This window comes from Sturnus vulgaris, chromosome 25, assembly GCF_052056855.1.
Source record: "Sturnus vulgaris isolate bStuVul1 chromosome 25, bStuVul1.hap1, whole genome shotgun sequence".
NCBI classification, from domain to species: Eukaryota; Metazoa; Chordata; class Aves; order Passeriformes; family Sturnidae; genus Sturnus; species Sturnus vulgaris.
This window is the reverse complement of record NC_142267.1, coordinates 6120362-6140818: the sequence shown is the minus strand read 5'-3', so window position 1 is coordinate 6140818 and position 20457 is coordinate 6120362. Positions and strand designations below refer to the sequence as shown.

The window sequence follows — 20457 nt, the reverse complement described above, 5'->3', positions numbered from 1 at the left end:
CAGGTCCTCTTCTTCCCCCTTCCCAGGTGGCAGGTCCAGCATTCCTGGAGTGTTCCAGGAATTCCAGAATTCTGTACTACATCGTGCCTTACATTTCAGTTTCCCCAAGACACGATAGAGACCAGAGGACACAGAATTGCAAGGGATATTTCAAGCCATGTTGGCTTCATGCGCTTGAGGCCACTTCAGCAAGGACAGACACACCCTCACAGCTCACTTCACACATCACTGGGCTGTGTTCACACACACAAATACACTCACACGTACACTGGACTGTACCCTCACCACCGTTTCCACTGCTATAAATCCCACCACTCTATGGACATGGACTGTGGGAATATAAGGTCCTACATTGTACAGCCACACCAGCGTGTCCAGGGATACAAACTGCAGCTCCTCAAAATGCACCCTCACAGAGTGCACAGCAATGACCTGTTCCTGTTGCAGACCAGCACCCAGTGAAGGTCCCTGTGCTGCTGCTCCTATGAGCTTCCTGGTTTGGCAGCACTTGCCATGGGCTCCTTGGCCTTTGGCTGGCCCGAGCAGAGAGGTTTTGTGGCTCCAGGCTGCAGGACAGAGACAACAGACACAGCAATGAGAGCTCAGCATGATCTGCTCTCCTCCCTTGCCCTCATACACGGCACAAACCCATGGCTACAGGTGTCTGCACCTCCTCCCACTTCATCAAGGGATGCTGCCACGATGCTGAGCTGAGCACTGGGGGCACAGAACCTTCAGCCTCCTGGGATGGTCTGACTGACCACTCTGTGCGTGGTTCCCAACAGTGGAGCTGGCTGTTGTACAAGGAGCAGGAGTTGGGTGTTTCCTTCTCACCCTGTGCCGTTTGGCTGCTCGCTGCAGCCCCTTCTCCTGGTGCAGCTGGAGCTGCATCCCCTCCGGAGCCTTCTCCTCTGCCTCCCCGTGGGCTTCATCTTCCAGCTTGGACATCTCCCCCTGGCAGCTTTGCAGGGAAGCTTGGCTCTGCCTGTGCAGAACAGGAGGGGAGGATTCCGTTGGTCTCTTGCCCTTATCAGCCCCCTGACCCTCAGCCGTGCTCTCCCACGCCTTCCTTGGTCCTGCTGACACTGACTCTGCCCCAGCATTCCCAGGCTCCAGCCACCCAGGACAAGGGATCTTGTCAAGGCTTTCCTGCCTCTGACACTGCTCAACCATGTGAGGCTGCAGAAAGTAATACTGCAGAAAACTGGGAGGACCTTTCCCCACTCCTCTTGACAAATTTGACTTTTGTACTGTGCCATAGACACAGACTGGTCCCAGACAGACACAGGGCTCAGCAGTGTCACATCACTCCTTGCCCCAAGCTCCCTGTCACTTGGCATCCAAGGCCCAGGTCTTGTTCACAACCCTGACTTTCCATACCTGAGCTGCTCCACGCTTCCCTCATAATCTTTCAGCCTTTCTTCTTTCCTTTCCAGGCAACCCTGGAGGTTCCTGATCGTTTTGTACAACAGCTCCAGAGCTTTCTGTCTCTGCAGCCCCACTTCTGCCCTTGTATCCCGAGGAAGGCGCTGCAGAGGCTGCACTCCTGACAGCTCCTTCATCTCCATCAGGCTTCCCAGAGCACCGATTACATCAAGGTACTGTGGGAAGAAGAGGGAATGCATTATTTACCAGGTCTGCTGCATTCCATCACGCTGCTCAGCCATCTGCTTTCTGTCTGCTTTCCTGAGGAGATGACAGTGTCCCAAGGAAAGTAGGTCTGCATTCCATTCCCAGCTGCACAGCTTACTGGGACTCGATTGCTTCCTTTACTAAAATGACTGTTTTCCCTGCTGGGTGCTTCCCTGCCTTTTTTGGAGGGAAGAGACCCCCTTGCCCGACCCACCAGCTCTGCTACCTGTGGACCCCTTCCCTGGCAGCTCCCTCCACTGCTTCCCAGGCTCTCTGATGCACCATGGCATGTTTTGGGGTCCCAGGATGTCCTGACAGACACACAGTGTGCTCTAGGCCATAGAATCACAGAATAGTTTGGAAGGGAAATTTAAAAGTCATCAAACCAACCCCCCCCTGCCATGGACAGGGATGTCTTCAACTGGAACACAGAGCAGCTCATCTTCAACATTCCTGCAGCATCCTGATGTGACCTACCACTGAAAAGTGTTCAAAAAACATCTAAACTCTACACACAGTGGGCATGTACACACACTCTATATATTTACCACATCTATCATCTATCTATATATTTACCACATCTATCCCTGACATACCATCTTCTCACCCAGGTCTGTCACCTCAGCCATTTCCACTGGGCTGTTGGTGATCTTGAAGGAGCTCCCACTGGGAACGTGGTCAGGAACCTGCACAGACAGGGAAAGACCCATGGAGCCCACTTTGGGCTTGGCTTTTGGTCAAGTGGCCTTGAGCTGCCTTTCACCTCATGGGAAAACCACCCCAGTATCGCTGTGGCCCCAAGCCTCCCACCCTGCTCAGCCCTGGTGCTACTCCAACAGGCAGTGTGCTGGTCCTGGGGCAGCTGCCAGCCCCTGCAGGAGCCCTGCACTGCAGGAGCCCTGCCTGCCATCCATCAGGCTGCACCTCCCACCCTGACTTCCTATGCAGCGTCTCTGAAAACCCATTTCTCCCTTTCCCATGTACTTTCCAAACAAAGTCCCAGGCATTACAAACCACACATTGCCTCCCTACCTTGCCAGCCTTCAGTTTTTCTCCCAACACAGGTGCAGGTTCCAGCTCAAGACCTCTTTGTTGGACTATTTTCTCTGCTAAGTCTTTCATCCAGACCACCAGTGGCTCTGAATTGCTCTTCACATCATCTGCATGCAAAAAAGCAGATTCCAAATTGTTCCACTCCCTACACAACTTTGAGGCTGCCCAGCTTTCCCAGCCTCCCTGTGAGGGTGGGGAGGCCCTGGCATAGGGTGGGTGCCCAGAGCAGCTGTGGCTGCTCCATCCCTGGAAGTGCCCAAGGCCAGGCTGGGCAGGGCTGGGAGCATCCTGGGATAATGGCAGGTGTCCCACGGCAGGGGGTGGGACAAGATGGTCTTTAAAGTCTCCTCCAACCCAAACCATTCCATAATTCCAGGAGAGCCCTGCTCACCTGAGCACTGTCTCTTCTCCAGCACCTTCACTCTCTCCCGGAGCTCAGCCAATCCTTCCTTTTGGCGCTGGATTGTCTCCTCGTGCCTCAGGCCTTGGCATTTTGCACCAAGCTCAGCCAAGTCTGATGGTGGCTCCTGGAAGAATTCAGATTCTTGCCCAGTCTGAAGTTCAATGTAAACACAGCCTTGCTGGCAGACACTGGGCACTTGGCACAAGAACAAAGCCTGGGGGGCATCTCCATGCACTTGGGGGTTATAAGAGACTTGTCAGAGACCTCTTTCCTGCTCTGCTGTGCCATGGTCAGGATATGAACCCTGCAAATGCTCTGGAGAGCCAGGACAGGGCTGGTGCATAGCCCAGAACAGCCATGCTGGCGTTTTCCCCTTGTCCTTTGTACCACCACAGAGCATTTGCCATGTGCACACAAACACCAATGCACTTCAGAGACCCTACACAAACATGGACATCGCTCTACGTGTGCACTGCCCTCTCCCAGCCCCATCCAGATCCCTCATTATGACAAACATCCAAAAATCTGTGACGGGGCTGGGGCCACAGGGCTATGCCCTGTTTTGGCTGCAGACCCCCAGCTCCGGTCTGGCTGCTCTCCCCCCTCATCTCTGCCCACCCCGCTCCCGAATGCCCCCCCAGCACTGGGATCTCCTCCTCCCCATCCCAGGGAACAGGACGGGCAGTGCCTCCCCCCGCCCATCAGCTGGCAGTGAGTCAGTGCCCGGCCCCCGCAGCCAGCCGGCCCCGCTGGCACGCTGCTGGCTGCCACCTCGCTGTACAGAATGTACAATTCCGACAGTCCCTCCATCTGCTGCCGCCACCACCTGTGAGTTCTTCCCTTTTCCAGCCTCGCGGAAATCAAATAGGGCTTTGGCACAGGAGGATGAGGAGAGTTTCTTCCTGTCCTTTGCAACGAGCTGCCCCTACTTCTGCACATCCAACCCCAGAATTGTTCTGCATTACCTGCAGCTCGGCAAGCTGGGAAAAGGAAGGAATGCTTGCATGTTGCTATTCTGTCTAATTAGCAATTAAAGCAGCCATTAGCACTCACAACACTTGGCGGTTCCAAAGCGCTGCGCAAACATCAGCTCATTAACCAGCGGCAGCCTGGTGGGGGCTGCGGGTCCCCATCACAGGCAGCCCAGCTCGGGAGGGGTGCCCGGCCATCCCAGCCTCGGGCAGCTCCAGCCTTGGCGCTCACCGTGATGCCAAAAACCACCACGTGCCATCGGTGCTCTTGGCAAACCCACACTCGGTGCTCTCCATGAGGACTCACCCACCAGGAGGCTTCACCCACCTGCACTGGTGTCCTGGGAGCATCCTCTGGGCTCTCCAGTGTTTGTTGGGAAGCATCCCTGAGCACCTGGCAGCGCCTTTGGGCCTGGCTGTGTGCAGAGACAAGATGCTGTGGGACCCCGTGCTGGATGAAGGTGACCAAACAGCTCGTGGAGAGCAGCACCCTGGGCACCCACTGATGACTACCACGGTGTGGGTGGGAACACTGCTTAGATACAAGAGCCTGAGTTACACATCTACTGGCATGAGCTCCACTAAACCCCCATTTCTGTTCCTTTGTCATGGATTCAGAGCTGAGCTCCATCCTGACACTCTCACACAAACCCTAAGCACCATCAGCTGCTGGGGACAGACAGATGGGTGATGTCAGGGTGTACCTTAACTCTTCAGCTGCGGCTTTCAGGGCCTGATCCTTCTCCTCCACAAGGCTGGACATCTCGGATAGCTTCTCCCTGAGCTGGTTCACTTCCCACTGCCGGTGTTTCAGCTGCCTCTGGCTGTGCTCCAGCTCCACCTTCTGCTCTTCACTCAGCTCCCCTAAGCACAGAACAGCCTCTTGGGATGCTGGCTGATTCATCACCCCCTCCTGGGGGATCTGCAGCTGGTGCACCCTCATGGAAGCAACAATGGGGCTCATCCCTGCAGAGCCCTGCCCTACCCTTGACAGCTCCCTCAGATCCAGGGCCATGCCAACAGCACATCCTGGTTTACTAAATCCCAGCCTCTTTGTGGAGGCATGACCCAGGGCAATTCCTTGCTGTGACAATTTTCCTTCAGATTGAAGGAGGACAGGTCACCAGCGTTTTCTGACTTGCATCTTTTGACTCCACACATTCCCCATGGGCTCTGTTCCCATGTTCACATGCCCAGCAGGAATCCCAGGCAAGGCTCTCCCAGTCCACTGGCTTGGAACTTCTTCAGCTCCAAGAAGTTCACCAGTGTGATTTTGAGCTCAGTTTTGTTTACCTGCTCTCCCTCTTATTACTCTGTTCTCTCATTGTCATTTCTATTACTTAGCCAAAGATGGGGAGAAATTCCCCTTCCCAAAGAGAACAGACTGCCTGCTTTGCCCCCAGCAGGACAAAGCAGTGCCTGAGAATGGTGACATCAATTTCCTGTGATCTGTGTGCACCCACTTCACCATCACTGCCTGGAGGAGGATGGGGATGATGGAAGCCACACAGTGCACATCACCCACCTCTCATGTCTGACATCCTGGCTCTGGTTTCTGACAGCTCCCTGCTGAGCCTGCTGATGATCGCCTTCTTTTCCAGGAGCGTGCCCTGTGCCACTGCCAGCTCCTCCTGCAGTTTCCTGGGAAAGATCAGGGCAGATCTCACCCTCAGCTGGGAAACCTCACGGCAGGGAGCCCATGCACACCTTCCTGTGCTGCATTCCTGGTTAATGCACATATTGTTTTTTACCTGCCTTTTGTTCCCCTGGGGTCACCCTGTGGTGTGGGATTGGCCACAACACCTGCTCTTACCTGGAGCCATCCAGATGGGATGGCAGATCCTCATGTGCTGTTTGCCATCACTTTGATGCTCTATGCCCTTAGGATCAGCTTAGCAGAGGGATTTGAGTCCTATCTCAGACTAAAAGCATCTTGGGACAAGTGATGCTGGATTTCCTTAGGCTCTCTCAAGAAGTGGTCCCTGCCCTTTCCAAGCTTCTCTGTCACCATCAGCGAGTGCTGCTCACCTCAGACAAACATGAGACTCCATGGCAGGACAAACCTCCAGCCAATTTCCTGATGCTGACCTATTGGCATCACACTGAAATCCTACAGGACACAAGAAAAAAAAGGCCAATTACTTCTCTGTAACACTTACATGCTTGTTATTTCTGCTACACAAATAATTTCCTTCCCGTGGCAGCTCTGAGGGCTGAGGACTGTCTCTGGCAAACCCATGTCCCTGAGAGCCCAGTTCCAAGGCCAACCAGACAATTCTTGACATCCAGCTTTGCTTGGGATTGCTTCTATCTCAGAGCAGCCCAAAGCAAGCCAGTCTTGTCATTTTAGAGGGCAAAGAGCCCTCATCCAGTGGCAAACCCTGTCTGTTCTCCAAAACCACCAAACAATGAAACTGTTTCTGTTCCTCACAGAGCTTGTCCTGCAGGTGGAATAACCTTCACTCAACATCTTCCCAATGTTTTCCACGGCAGCAAATTCACTGTTCCATCTCCACACACATTTCATGTTAATCCAGCTGGTTCCTGCTCCAGGTGCATCCCATACAACCCTTACCAACCTTCCAATTTTTCCACAAGTGCTGCCTTTTCCTCCTCCAGCACCTTCTGCTGCTCAGTGGCCTCTAGCAGCCTGTCCTGTAAAGCCAAGATGGTCAGGGAATGCTGCTTGCTTTGCTCCCTGTATCCTGCTACTTCTTCTTGCAGTTTGTGCCTCTGTAACTCATTTTCCTCCTGGGCAGCCCTGAGCTGTTGGTCCTGCTGAAGCACCTGCTGCTGTAACTCTGCCTGGGAAACAAGACAGGGGACCCTGGTTAGAAGTGCTGGGGGTTTCTTTTGGGATCGCCATCGACATCATCTCTCCTGGGGGGTGGTCACAAGAGTGGAGGGAAGGGTTTCAGGGATGGGGGAAGCCTTTTTCTCCAGCACTGCATCCTCCACCTGCACAGGTCAGTACCTCTTGTGCAGTGATTTTCTTCAGTTCATGCAAAGCTTCTCTCAGTTTTCCCTCTGCCAGTTCCTGCTCCTCTGCCTTCTTTGCTGTTGTCTACCAGAGGAAATAAGCAATGATTAGGTTAGCCAGGAATCCACCTTTCTTTCTGCACAGCTGCTCTCTGTGTATTTGGGGGCATGGGGAAACCCCTTCATCCACTGATTTGAGCCCCTGGAGCACCACACTACAGCACACTTTCCCTTTTCTTCATTCCAAGAGTGATCTGTTCTGCTTCACCTCCCATGCTCACCTCAGCCATGCTTCTTAGGTGGCTTTCCAACTCTTGGATCTTCTTCTGTTCTTCCTCCACAGATTTCCTGTACCTGTCCTTCTCCTTGGTGACAGCGCTCTCCAGAATCTGTGAATCAACAGCCCACGGATTCACCTCAGGAAAAAAAGACCTCAGCTCCAAGGAGGAAAGCAGCAGGGAGGGTCACTGCTCCGGAGCAGAGGCAGGTGATGGGAGAAAAGCTTGGCAGGACACGAGGTAACTCAGTGAAAGAGGATGGGAGCATCTGGGGGAAAGTACAGCTGAGAGACTGGGTAGGAGCTGCTTGGCTGCTTCCTGCCTGAATCCTTAGAAAACTGAACACCAGGAAACCATTCCCAAGGTGCCAGACACAGAATGAGACTGGAAACTGTCCTACAAAGCCACCATGATCACACACACACGGCAAAACACCCATTCACACCCTGAGTGACACTGCATCCCACACCAGAGCCACTGCTGGGATGGCCTGGGCGTCCCTGGGACTGAGGGGAGCTGCTCCCCTGCTCCACAGGGATCTCCTTTTCCAGCCAAAAAGGGACCCCAGCATGGGGAGGGAGGACAGAAGGCTTGAGAGGAAGCAGTGCAATGTTTCCCTAAGCTCACGGATCCTTGCTTTCCCCTTTCTCCCAGTGACTGACTGGCAGCTGTGCTCCTGATGTTACCTGCAGGAGCTTCCCAGTTCCACCACGGATACTTTTGGGAGTTTACATCACCTGGCTCCATATGGGAGGATATCCAGTCCCTTGGGACTGCACTCAGTTCAGGTTCCTAGAGGTTCCTCTTCTTGTTATCCAACACTTACAGATGTCCATTTTTCCTGCATAATATTCCTTTTCTGAAACAGCAACCATGTCACTGTACCTGTCTGCTCTCCTTGTCCTTTTCCAGGATAATTTGCTGGATTTTTATCTCTAAGTCTTGTTCATGTTTTGCTTCCAGCTCCTTTGCGTGTTCCTGCAGCAGCTCTGCCTGCAGCTCCTGGAGCTTCTCTAATTGCTCCTACAGGGAGACATGGAGGTATTAAAGGAAGTGTGTGAGCAGCAGGGCAAGAAATAAACTTCCTGTGTACATCCACTCACAAAATATTCACAAAAGAGATCTCCTCTCCATCCTGGCTGTGTTAGGGAAATGGACACACTGACAGTGGACTCTGTGTCCTTACATTACATTTCCTGCAGACCCAGGGATCTCAGGACTGCACATCCCAAATCCAGGTGCCACACTGGCTTGCTTGGGACTGCCATCATATTTACCCATAGAAAGAGTCTCAATCCACCTCGTTTATGTGCAGAAATGTTTCTGTACCTGCAGCATCTGATTCCTCTGTGCCATCTCCTGACTCTTCTCTGACAAACTCCCCAGAGCAGCCAACAGCCCTGCAAAAGTCAATGGAGCCTCAGTGTGTGGGGTCTCACACACCATATTATGGATATCCAGGAAAATTTCTTCATGGAAAAGGAGGGTCAGGTATTGGAATAGGCCCCCATCCCTGGAAGTGTTCAGAAAGTGTGAGGCTGTGGCACTTGGGAACAGTGCTGACTTAATGGCTTTACTCTGTGACCTTGGAGGTATTTCCCAGCCTTAAAATTTCCATGATCCTGTGATTTTCTCCCCAGAGAGAGGCTCATGCTGGACTTTGTCCTCTACATCTGGCTTTCCCAGGGATGCCCAGCAGGACACAGACCTTTGCCAGAGGTGTGCAGGTCCATCCCTGTGCTGGCCAGGAGCTGCTCTGCCCCCTCCAGCCAGGACAGGACACCATGTGCCATGTCCACCACTGCTGTCCTGATGGCTGAGAGGGAGGGATCCAGGCACAGCATCTCCAGCTGCCCCAGCTCCCCTCGCAGGCTGGAGCTGCTGCAGGGGCTCCTCAGGCAAGCCTGGAACAAATGGAACCAGTGGGGAGTGAGTCTCCACTGCCAGTGGCCTTCAGGCAAATGACAAAACTTTTCTGAACATCTCAGGCCAGGATGGATGGGGCTTGGAGCAACCTTGTCCAGTGGAAGGTGTCTCTGTCTTTGGCAGAGATGTTTGGTGCTTTATTTATTTATTTATTTATTTAGCTAGAGTTGGGATTAAATGCTTGAGAGATGGTATTTCTTGTTTGGACTCAGATATTTATTAATTCTTATTTATGTTACAGTGAGTTTTACAGCGCTTCTAGCTAACAAGTTAAAAATGGACACGTATTTTTATTTTTTTACAAGGCGTTTTAAAGCCAAATTAAGAGCTGTTGCCTAAATTATTTTTACTTTTAACCTAATAACTAACAACCTGTGGTCTGCAATGTGGGTTTTTTATCTAATTACAAAAAATCACTTAGAACCACGAAGAAGAAGATGAAGAAGAAAGACAAAACCTTTGCCTTAAAATCTCCATCTTGCTTTTTATATATTACTATATTCTAAAACTTTAAATTCTAAGTTTTCCACCATGTGATACCACACACTTCTATTTAAACTACACACCCGTGATCCCAGTTCTGTCATTGAATTTTGGAAGCCTTCTCCACGGCCTCAGGACAGAAGCAGAGTTCTCTGACAGCACAGAAAGTCTAAAACTCTCAGTGTCCAGGGTTAGAACAAAACAGGATGGGCTCTGTGAAGAATCTGTGACAAACTCCTGGGAACAGCCACATGAACACGTAGGGGTGGTGATGCTTTTATTTCAGGGCTGTATCTTTACTCTGACCTTTCCTCGGGCCAACAAAACACCCTGTGCCAAAGTCCCCCAGCTGCCATTTGGTTCTCAGTACTTAAAGGGCTGACCTGGAGCTTCTGCAGGGAGTTCTTGAACACCTCGATGTTTGCAGACAACTCCTTCTCCTTTGTGAGCCTGGAGCTCAATTCCTCCTGCAGACTCTTCTCTCTCTCATGGCTTTGTTGGTTCTCATCACAGATCTGCCTGACCTTCTCTATCACCTGGCAAAAGTGAGTGAAGAAAGAGAAGAAAGCTCAGGCTGTTTTCCAGCTGAGGGGCCAGGGATCATCTGAGAGAGCAGGAGCTGAGACTTCTGCAAACTGGAGCCACATCAGACTCCTGGGCTTGTCCCTGGTGCAGACCAGACACCCTCTAAGCTTTGAGAGACAAAAAGGACTGTGTCCCCCTCATGTCATGGAGCAGAGCCATTAACTGGGACAGCCACAGCACAAACCCTCCTCTGGAGAAGCCTGGATGCTGCCCATGGAGCAGGCACCACGGCTGTTGTGCAGCACCTGCCTTGAGGCTCTGAACATCTCTGTGAGCTGGGGTCCGAACTCACCTGCTGCTCTGTTGCAGATTTCCCTGTGCTGCCAAGTGCTGATGGAGAGCAGACTTGCATCACTTGGCTCTTGAAGGACTCCAGCTGCAGCAGGGATCAACACATGGGAACAAACACCAGCAATCCTTGACAGCTGCTCTGCTGATCGCTGAGGACCCACATCTCATGATGTTGCCTGCAAAGGGCTGTCCCTGCCCCGAGCAGCATCACCAGGCACTGAGGGAGGTCAGTGTGGCTCCCAGACAGCACAACTAAGATTAGAGATTCCTTTTCTGTATCCTATTAAACTGCTCTGTTGTCCATGCTGCCCACACAAATTCTGTGGATAAGCCTTTTCTACTCCACCCAATGACAAGATAAGTCCCGTGATGGGGTTTGGTGCTTGCTGGGTTTCTGTTTCCACCTCCTTCCCCGTGGGAAGCTGCATCCCTGCTCTGCCCACGGCCCCAGTGGGCATCCCTGCCATTCCCCACCTGCTCCTCAGCTCTCTGCACGTCAGATGTCAGCAGGAGCTCCCTGTGCCCCATCTCCTGCAGCTGCTCTGCCTGCCGGCACCAGGCTGCCTTCAGTTCCTCCTCTGCCTGCAACGAGAGCTTTGGCATCTCAGAGTGACATCCAAAACCATGCCATGGGCATTTCACCCACTGCTCCCATCAGACAAGTCCAAATGTGCCTCTGGAATACCAGGAGACAGACAGCAATCCTGCTGCAGGGACTGGGGTTGCAGCATTGACCCTTCACAGCACTTTTTGTCTGGGTTTCACCCCTGGGATCGTGGCCTTCCTTGACTTTCTCACCCAACACCCACACAGGACACTCTGCCATCATTTTTCTTCTTCCATTCGTGGTAGAGCTCAGGACAGTTGGATGCCCTGCCCATCCAGCCTGTGCTCCCTGGGATTGCTGGTCCCTGTCCCACCCCTCTGGGATGATGGCACCTGCCCTCTGTGTGTCCCCTGAAGCCAATGGCATACCTTGGCTTTCTCAGCCAGTTGCTTTTGGACACTCTGGTGTTTCTGGATCTCCTTCTGCAGCCCCTCCAGGTCCTGCTCCAGCTCCTCAATGCGCTGCAAGAGCCCAGGGAGGGTGGGGGTCTCACTGGGCATTGCCCCTCTGGATGACCTCCACTGATCACCAAGATTTTCCTTCCATCAAAGTCACTTTGTTTACCCTGTAATTCTCTTCTAATCTGTATTTACTGTGGTTATACCAGCTCACAAGTGGAATTAAATCTCATTTCTGATCACATCCCCCCAAGCCCCCTCTCCCCTGCCCTTCCCTTCACACCTAAACCAGTGGGACAGATCCAACAGCGTTTACACTTCCCCAGATCTGCCCACTGTGTGCCTTTCAGGACAGGAGCTGAGCTCCAAACAACTCCCAGTTAATTATTCCCTCACTGATGCATTCCTGCAGTCACTGCTTACCCCAAATGATTTTGACTCACATTTCTGCAGGAGATCAGCTCTTGCTCTCCAAGTTCATGCTTTGCTTGTTCTTTAATTCTCAAGCACTAGAAGGAATGGCAACCAAGAAAATTAACCATCAGGGCAGTGATACCATTGCTCCTGCTGTGAATGGGACACTGGCACAGGCTGCCCAGGGCAGTGGTTGAGTTGCCATCTCTATAGGGATTTAAAATACACTTGGGGACATGGTTTAGTGGTGGCCTTGGTGGTGCTGGGGAAATGGCTGTGATCTTACAGGTCATTTCCAACCTCAGCAATTCTCGGATTCCCAGTCAATCCTTGTGATCTCTTGGCACATTGCAGCCAACACAGCCTCTCCCCTTGTCATGCTCCCAGTGCAGCTCTGCCTGTTGAGGAGGAGCTGCACACGCAGAGGAACAACCTGCTGCAAAAGCCACTTTCTTTAAGGACAAATCCAGGCTAGGCCACAGGGAGCCCCACAGCACAGTGACAGGGTTTCCATGGCTCCTGGGGAGGATCTCGGCAGGAATATTTTGTGTGTACAGAGAGCTGCTGTGCTCACAGGAGTGCAGGGCACATGGTACCTGGTGCAGAGCAGGGAGGGAGATCCAGCTGGGGAAGGAGACCCTGATCCCTGGGCATCATGGCACATCCAGACACGGTCATGGCACCATCACCACTACATCCCAGTCATACAACTGCTACCATCCTCACCAGAGAGCAGCACAGCCCTTCTCACCTGCTTTCCCACCTCAATCCCCATGTCAGACAGGGGGGTCATAAATTACTGAGCCCCTCATCAGTGCTGCCAACCTTGGCTGAAACCATGGCCAGCTGATTGTCCTTCTCTCGGTTTTCCTTGTTCAGTTTTTCCGTCTCTTGCTGGAGTTTCTGGATTTTCTGCTCCTTTTGCAGAAGTTCCCTTTGCATGTTGCTCACCAGACCTGAGGAAAACAACTCTGGTCAGAGGTCCTCCAGGTGTGACATTTAGATGAGATATTGGGAAGAAAATCTTCCCTGTGAGGGTGGGGAGGTTCTGGCACAGGGTACCCAGAGAAGCTGTGGCTGTCCCATCCCTGGAAGTGTCCAAGGCCAGGTTATCCCCCTGCTCCAGGGGCTTGGAGCAGCCTGGGACAGTGGAAGGTGTCCTTGCCCATGGCAGGGGGTGGACAAGGTGGTCTTTACGTTCCCTTCCCACCCAAACTATTCTGTGATTTGATGATTTCTACAAGCCACTAGGAATAATTTGTTGCCTGTACAGTTTGGCCAATGCTTGCTCCTCATCCACAGCCAGTCCCAAACTGCTTCATGGCCTGACCCAGGGCTCCAGGGATACAATACCTGCAGTCAAAGCCTGGTCCCTCCTCAGCTTCTCACTTTCTCTCCTCAGCCTCCCAATCTCCAGGTCTCTTTCATGGAGGGAATGGCTGAAAACCTGGTTTGAGCCTTTCTGCAGGTCACTGATCTGCAAACACAGATTTACCTGTGTTCCTCACCAGACATGCACTGACTGCTACAGCGCCTTTGGAGAGGGTCAGCTGGAACTTCTGGTGTGGTGGGACTGCACTTGAGCACCTTCAAATACCCCCTTAAATGTGCTCTGGCTATTCCTGCTGAAATCCTAATGCAAGAGGCATTAGAGAATGAGGGATTCCAGGAAGGAATGATCCTGGGAAGGAAGGAATGATTCCAGGAAGGAAGGATTCCAGGATTTCAGGAAGGAAGGAACCTAATTTCCCTCCCTCATTTCCCTCCCTCATTTCCCTTGATTTCAGACACACAAACCTCTCCTGCCCACACCTGGGTGTTACACCACGAACACACCTGTACCTGTATCTGTACCTGTACCTGTACCTGTACCTGTACCTGTACCTGTACCTGTTTTCCCTGCTTGGTGCCTATGGAAGCCTCCAGTACCTGTTCTCTCAGGGCTTTGATCTCCTGTGTTTGGGCTCCCAGCTCCTGGTTGAAGGTGAGCAGCTTCTGGCTCAGCTCAGCCTCGTTCCTCACTGCTGCCTGGGCCAGTTTCTTTGTCATGGCTGTGATCTCCTCCTGCAAGTCTCTTATCACCACATCCTTCCCCTTTAACTGTGTTTCCAGACCAAAAAGGTGACCCATTTCCTTCTGCAGTAGCTTCTCACCCTGTGGGTGGATGCAGGGGCCACTGGTCAGTCTGCAGCCACAGGAACTCCAGGAACTCATGGCCCTCGGCAGGGACCTGCTGTCCCTTCCCACACCCTCCAGCCACCCACTGTCCCCACCCACCCTCTTTGGTGGCAGCCCCCACACTCTGCTGGCACTCCAGGTGGGACACAGACATTTGGCAGGATTCACCTGCCCTGCCAAGGACCAGAGCAGGCTCTTTACTCCCTCCCTGCCCAGCATTACCTGGAGATCCACCTTGTGAGTCCCCAGGGAAGGGGCTCCCTCCACACCTCGTGCACCATCACCTGAGAAGCTGGCTGAGACTGGAAGAAAGCAAATTATCAGCCTGAGAGGTGGCTGCAGACAGCAGAAATGTTCCCTGCAGCATCATTTTCCCTTGTTCCAAAACTACTCTAAGGCAGTGGCCACTATTCAGGGCATGAGCTCGCTTCACAACTGGCAGAGAAACAAAAAAAAGACACTTAGAGTGTAAACAGTCTGCACAGAAAAGAGTGTTCATTCACCTCTGGGAACCCAAACAGCCTCAAAGCAGCAGAGACACAGCACAGAGAGGCTGCCCTTATTTTTCAGCAGTGCCCAGCCCCTCGGAAAGATGTGATTTTTATCTTCCCACATGAGAACAGCTCTGCTTGCTGTCATTAGGGCACGGGGATCCTTTGGGCTGCTCCCAAAAAGAGGAGTTTGTGAGAATGTGTACCTCCCTTTGCCCTCACTGCGGTTTCCAGTTCTGCACTTTGGCACCTCAGTGCTCATTGTTTATGACAGCTCCAAAATCCCAACCCCACAGCAGGAAAGCCACAGCACTGTGCACCAGGCCACGACATTCATGGCCAATGTCACAAGCTGTGCTGCTTGCCCAAACCCTCACCTCTGCCCTGCTCTATCACAGACTTTATTTCCAGAGGTGCATCAGACACAGATCTATTTTAAAGTGCCTTGTGGGAAATAGAAAAGGCATAGAACTCGCAGAAAACTGTGTGAAAGCAAATCTCAGGATGGAGAAAGGCAAGAGTGCTGAAGATGCAAGGACAAGAAACAATAGGGCTCTGAGCTGTAGAGATAAGCCTCAGGAAAATATGTTAAGCAAGATAGTAGGAATGTGTAAACTTAATAATGAAGCTTTATCCACTGTTCTAAGCTACTACAAGCAAGCATTGTTCAAAGCAAGATGTACATACAGCTTTATTAATTGGCCTGAGCAAACACTTGTCAGCTTTTGATATTATGCTGTTGCCTAGAAAGTTGTTAAAAGACTTTGTAACAAAGAGAACTTTGTCTGCTGTGCCAGCAGCTGAAGCTGTTCCATCTCCCTTGCTTGACTCTGTAAAATGAGGCTGATGGTTGTGATGGAATAAAGCTTTGAGACAGCTGCTCCAGCATTCCCATCCTGTTGTTTGTATACATAGATATATGTAAATATAAGAAAAGAGAAACCAACAGTGCCTTCACTTCAAAGGAGGGAAAAACACCACCTCAAACAGGAGCAGGAGTCAGTGGTGCAGGTAAAGTCAGTCATGGCCCTTCTGAGTCCCACACCAGCAAAAAGGAAGAGGAAATGTCCCTCTGCAAGGGCACCAGCATTCCCCCTGGGATGTCCCAGCTCATTTCTTCCCTGACCCAAATGCCACCCAGGACCACACATGAATTTTGATCAGCTCCAGGGGACAATGACTCCCACTCAGTGGCTCAACTCTTGTCGCTTTTCCGCTCCAATCAAGTGGCTCTGTGAGGACACCAGTGGCTGTTTTTGGCATCACGGAGTACCTGGCCTGACTGCAGAGGTGGCACTGGCCGTGCTCCTGTGCTGGGCACTCGCAGCTCGCCTTGGCAGCACCAGATGGGGCACATGGCCAGGGGCTCTGGGGGCCCCGGTGCCCAGGGAGCCGGGGGGAAGCTGCCACTGCAGCGAGGGCAGGCACAGAGGAGATGCAGGAGTCCAGGGTTTGGGCTCTGCAACCACCTGGAGCTGCCTGTTCCACCCCGTGTGACGTTTCAAGGGGGGACAGCACATCTAGGGGAGAAAACACCAAGTTATCTGCAAGGTTTTAGGAAATATTTTAGCTCTGGATTCACGTGCACCATGTCGTGGAAAACCCAGGCACAGATCTCAGCAGAAGCACAATTTTAGTTTTTTTCCCATTTCCATTACTCAAGGATCAGATTTTAATCAAGGCATCCGGACACTTTGCTGAAACCAAAGGGAATTATTGGGGTTTTCTACTGTTTGAGCTTTTCCCTCTCCCTCTGACTGCGCTGATTCTGCACATCCTTCACATGACCCAGCAGCACCCCCTGAGCTCTCCTGGTTCACACAAGGTCCTATCCCATTGTTTCTCCCATTCTCACAGGCAAAACAAAGATGTGCTTTTTTGTCTTCCCACACGGGAACAGCTCTGCTCACTGCCATTAGAGCATGGGGATCCTTGGGGTTGTCCCCAGAAAGAGGAGTTTGTGCCACCCTGGCTGTGTGTGTTTGTGTCACTGTGCTCCTGTCTTCCCATCAGCTGGGCTGTCACACTGGGAATGAGGACACTGAGCTGCTCTGCTGAGGAGCAGAGCTCTCCAGGACAGTGGGGACAAGCCACCACCAAGGTCTCAGTCACAAGAGCTGCATTAAACATCGGCCAGCACAGGGTCAGACCCGGCTGGGGGTCCCTAAACCCGCCTGTCAAGGGGGCCCCAGACCCCAGTGCAGGCTCCCTGCTGGTCCAGCACCTTCCCCTCTCACCGGATTGCACAAACCCCTTCCACTGTCCCCGCCTGGGCACGGCAGGATGCAATTCCTGCACTGCACATTCCTCTAAGGGTGCAGAGGAGCGATCCCTCCCCTTGTCAGACACTTCACAGCCCAGGTGGCTCCTCCCTGCAGGCAGCAGGGTCAGGATTCAAAGCTGCCCCTCCAAAGGACATCACAGAGCCTGGGGTGAGGAAAGGGCACCCATGGGCAGACTCTGAGCGCTGTGAGCATCCTGCCTCGGAGAATTCAACTGCTCAGTGCTCCAGCACGATCCAGCCTTACCCAGGCAGCATCTTGGATTCTACAAGAGCCAAAATAATAAAAATATAATAAATATACTGGGGATTATCAGTTCCTCTGTTTTATTCGAAACTCAGATTCTCTCTTGTTAAGTGGCTTGGGAGGAAACATAAAATGCAAATAGAGGGAAAGGACATTTTCCAGGTCTTCCTTTGCTGATTAATCTCTCTCCCTTGCTTTTCCATTTTCCTACCGAACTGCCTGGGTTTCTTCAGCAGAGGGAGCTCCAGCTTTTCATTTCCTCCTCCCCCGTGACAGGAAAGATTTGTGCTAATTATTTGATGGATGAAGGGATGAGTGTTAACGTCTTTGAAATGGATCTTAATGTCTTTACTGCCTTTGGGCAGCAGGTTTGTGGCAGAGTTCAGACGGTTTTGCTCCTGAAACAGGCAAGGGTCTGCACAAGGCTGAACTTCTGAACTTTGGGGTACAACAGTAGGTTCAAGGGGGGGATATGTGGTTGGTGGTTCAGGAAGGCTGTACCTCCCTAGTACCTCAGCCAGTGGGGAAAGGAAGAGGGAATGTATGGCCAGGAGTTTAGGATAAAAGGAGGGTGCACCCTCCAAAACCCTGAGAGAGAGAAAACCCCATGGGCCTGTGCCCCAGTGGACTCTCTCTCTTTGTTTGAATAAAGATGAAGAACTCTTCTGTCTCCTTTTTGGACATAAACCTCTGGCCTTTGTGGATTTTCCTGACACTTACTTTTGGCATCTTTCCTCAGGATCTCCCAGATCTGGGAGTGAGTTTCTGCTTCTGGAGCCTTCCCTGGGCAGCAGCACCCACCCACCCTCACCTTCCCCGTGAGAGGAATGAGGGATTTGTCTTTACAAACCAGCTGTGGGTCTGCTGGTGGATAAAACCAGCACTGAGAGATAAAAGAAACTTTGGGAAGGATTCCACTGATTGATGAATGGAAAAAAATATTTGCCTTTACAAACAAACTGTAGGTTTGCTGAGAAATGAAACTGGGTATTGAAAGATGAAAGAAGCAATGGGGAAAACTCATGAATTCCATAAGAATTAAAAATAAAAAGGGAGGGTTATGCATTAGAGAGGAATCTTGGGCATCAGGTGTCCTGGGAAGTCTGTGCCTCCTCAGCCAATGGGGAAAGAGAGCGGGAAATTGGGATAAAAAGGGAGGTGAGTCCTCTAAAAATTCGAGAGATCCCAGGGGAATGTCCCACGGCCTCTCCCTTTATTCGAATAAAGCAAAAGGACTCCTCTGTCTCCTTTTTGGACATAAACCTCTGCTGTTTGTGGATTCGTTTTCCTGACACCCGGGCACCTTTCCCTGGACATCCCCATCCACCCTTGCCTGGGCATCCTTCCATGTGCCATAGCACCCACCCTTCCCTGGGCACCTTACCTGGCCATCCCCACCCACCTTTCCCTGGGCATCCCCATCCTTACCTGGCCATCCCCACCCACCTTTCCCTGGGCATCCCCATCCAGCACCAGCTCCAAGGACGCTCCCGCGGTGCCGAAGCTCAGCACATCCCCCGGCCTCACCCTGACGGCCGCGTTTTGCACCTGGCAGCTGTTGACAAAGGTGCCCTGGGGGGAGTTGAAATCCTGAAGGATGAAGCTCTGGTCTGAGGCGGAGAATTCCAGGGCTGCATGGCGAGCTGCTACCCCTGCGGACTGGGAGCAGGCAAGGGACAGGCAGGGACAGGCAGGGACAGGCAGGGACAGGCAGGGACAGGCAGGGACAGGCAGGGAAGGCTGCTGGAAGTGGCTCCAGGTTCGTCCCTGCCCCTTTGCTGGTCCTCGATCCCAGCATTAACTGGGATTAAACTCCACACTTTGCACAGAGGACTCCAGCACATCCCCTTCCCTTCCCTTCCCTTCCCTTCCCTTCCCTTCCCTTCCCTTCCCTTCCCTTCCCTTCCCTTCCCTTCCCTTCCCTTCCCTTCCCTTCCCTTCCCTTCCCTTCCCTTCCCTTCCCTTCCCTTCCCCTCCCCTCCCTTCCCTTCCCTTCCCTTCCCTTCCCTTCCCTTCCCTTCCCTTCCCTTCCCTTCCCTTCCCTTCCCTTCCCTTCCCTTCCCTTCCCTTCCCTTCCCTTCCCTTCCCTTCCCTTCCCTTCCCTTCCCTTCCCTTCCCTTCCCTCCCCTTCCCTCCATCCTCTCCCCATTTTGGGATGCTCAGCTGCCTCAGCCTCACCTGCAGGACGATGTCAGCCCCTCTGTGGCTCCCGATGGTCGTGATTCCAGATTTCAGCTGGAAAAACCCCTCCGAGCTCTTTAGGAAAGCTCGCATTGCCCAACTCCCCCCACCCTTGCAAGGCTTGCACCAACAAAATAAATCCTGAGTCAGCAATTTCCACCCCCCGACCCCAACACACAACCTGAGCCACGAGTGGCTCCACTAACTCAAACACTAACAATTGCACAAATTGACCCCAAAAGCGACTCTGTCCCAGCTGGCAGTGTGGCTGCAGTCGCCTTGGAGACCTCGGCCACGCCGGAGCTCACTGCAGTGTGCCCGGGTGAGTTGTTCCTCTTCGATTTGTTTAGGGTTTTTTTTGTTTTCCTTCTTTTTCCAAGCAACTGCCCCGGCAGCACAACACAGCTCCGAGCCGGCGTGGCCACAGCGATCCCATCAGCTGGGGACACACGTGGGAATGTGTACCCTGTGAGAAATGACATTTGCAATCCGGAAGTTTCTTTTTTACAAGTTTAGTAAGTGAGAGGAATGAGGGATTTGTCTTTCCAAACGAGCTGTGGGTCTGCTGGTAGATAAAACCAGCACTGAGAGATAAAAGAAACAATGGGAAGGATTCCACTGACTGATGAATTTAAAAAGATATTTGCCTTTACAAACAAACTGCAGATTTGCTGAGAAATGAAATTGGATATTGAAAGATGGAAGAAGCAATGGGGAAAACTCATGAATTCCGTGAGAATTAAAAATCAAAAGGGAGGGTTGTACATTGGAGGGGAATCTCAGGTATCAGGGTTTTGGGAAGTCTGTGCCTTCTCAAGTACCTCAGCCCATGGGGAAAGAGAGAGGGAAATGCAGATGGGAAATTGGGATAAAAGGAGGCTGCATCCTCCAAAAATTTGAGAGATCCCAGAGGAATGTCCCATGGCCTCTCCTTTATCCGAATAAAGCAAAAGGACTCCTCTGTGTCCTTTTTGGTGTTTGTGGATTAGTTTTCTTGATACAAGGGATAAAAAAAATTAACCAGCGCTGGGGTGCCCTTGGCTTTTGGCCAAAAGCACT

General features: G+C 52.1%; 1 protein-coding gene across 6 annotated transcripts; it reads right to left on the bottom strand.

The window, feature by feature from the left end:
- Nucleotides 1-136: 136 nt before the first annotated feature.
- On the bottom strand, nt 137-19746 carry FHAD1 (forkhead associated phosphopeptide binding domain 1). Of its 6 annotated transcripts, none has more exons than XM_088178696.1 (28): nt 19396-19737; nt 18664-18876; nt 15963-16209; nt 14421-14500; nt 13950-14174; nt 13374-13497; nt 12846-12976; nt 12050-12115; nt 11577-11669; nt 11076-11183; nt 10603-10686; nt 10109-10261; nt 9025-9220; nt 8646-8716; nt 8202-8339; nt 7320-7427; nt 7034-7123; nt 6639-6864; nt 6088-6169; nt 5585-5700; nt 4764-4923; nt 4388-4475; nt 3077-3212; nt 2665-2792; nt 2229-2318; nt 1381-1601; nt 671-985; nt 137-566 (listed from the first exon to the last, which is right to left on the bottom strand). In XM_088178696.1, exons 1-27 carry the CDS (start codon nt 19489-19491, stop codon nt 685-687), a joined length of 3771 nt encoding a protein of 1256 aa, XP_088034822.1. In that variant the 5' UTR covers nt 19492-19737; the 3' UTR covers nt 137-566; nt 671-684. The 6 variants fall into 6 exon arrangements, with proteins under 6 accessions (XP_088034822.1, XP_088034823.1, XP_088034821.1 ...); XM_088178697.1 differs by having other exon boundaries at nt 835-985; nt 19396-19736; XM_088178695.1 differs by having other exon boundaries at nt 137-985.
- Between the last annotated feature and the right edge of the window lie 711 nt (nt 19747-20457).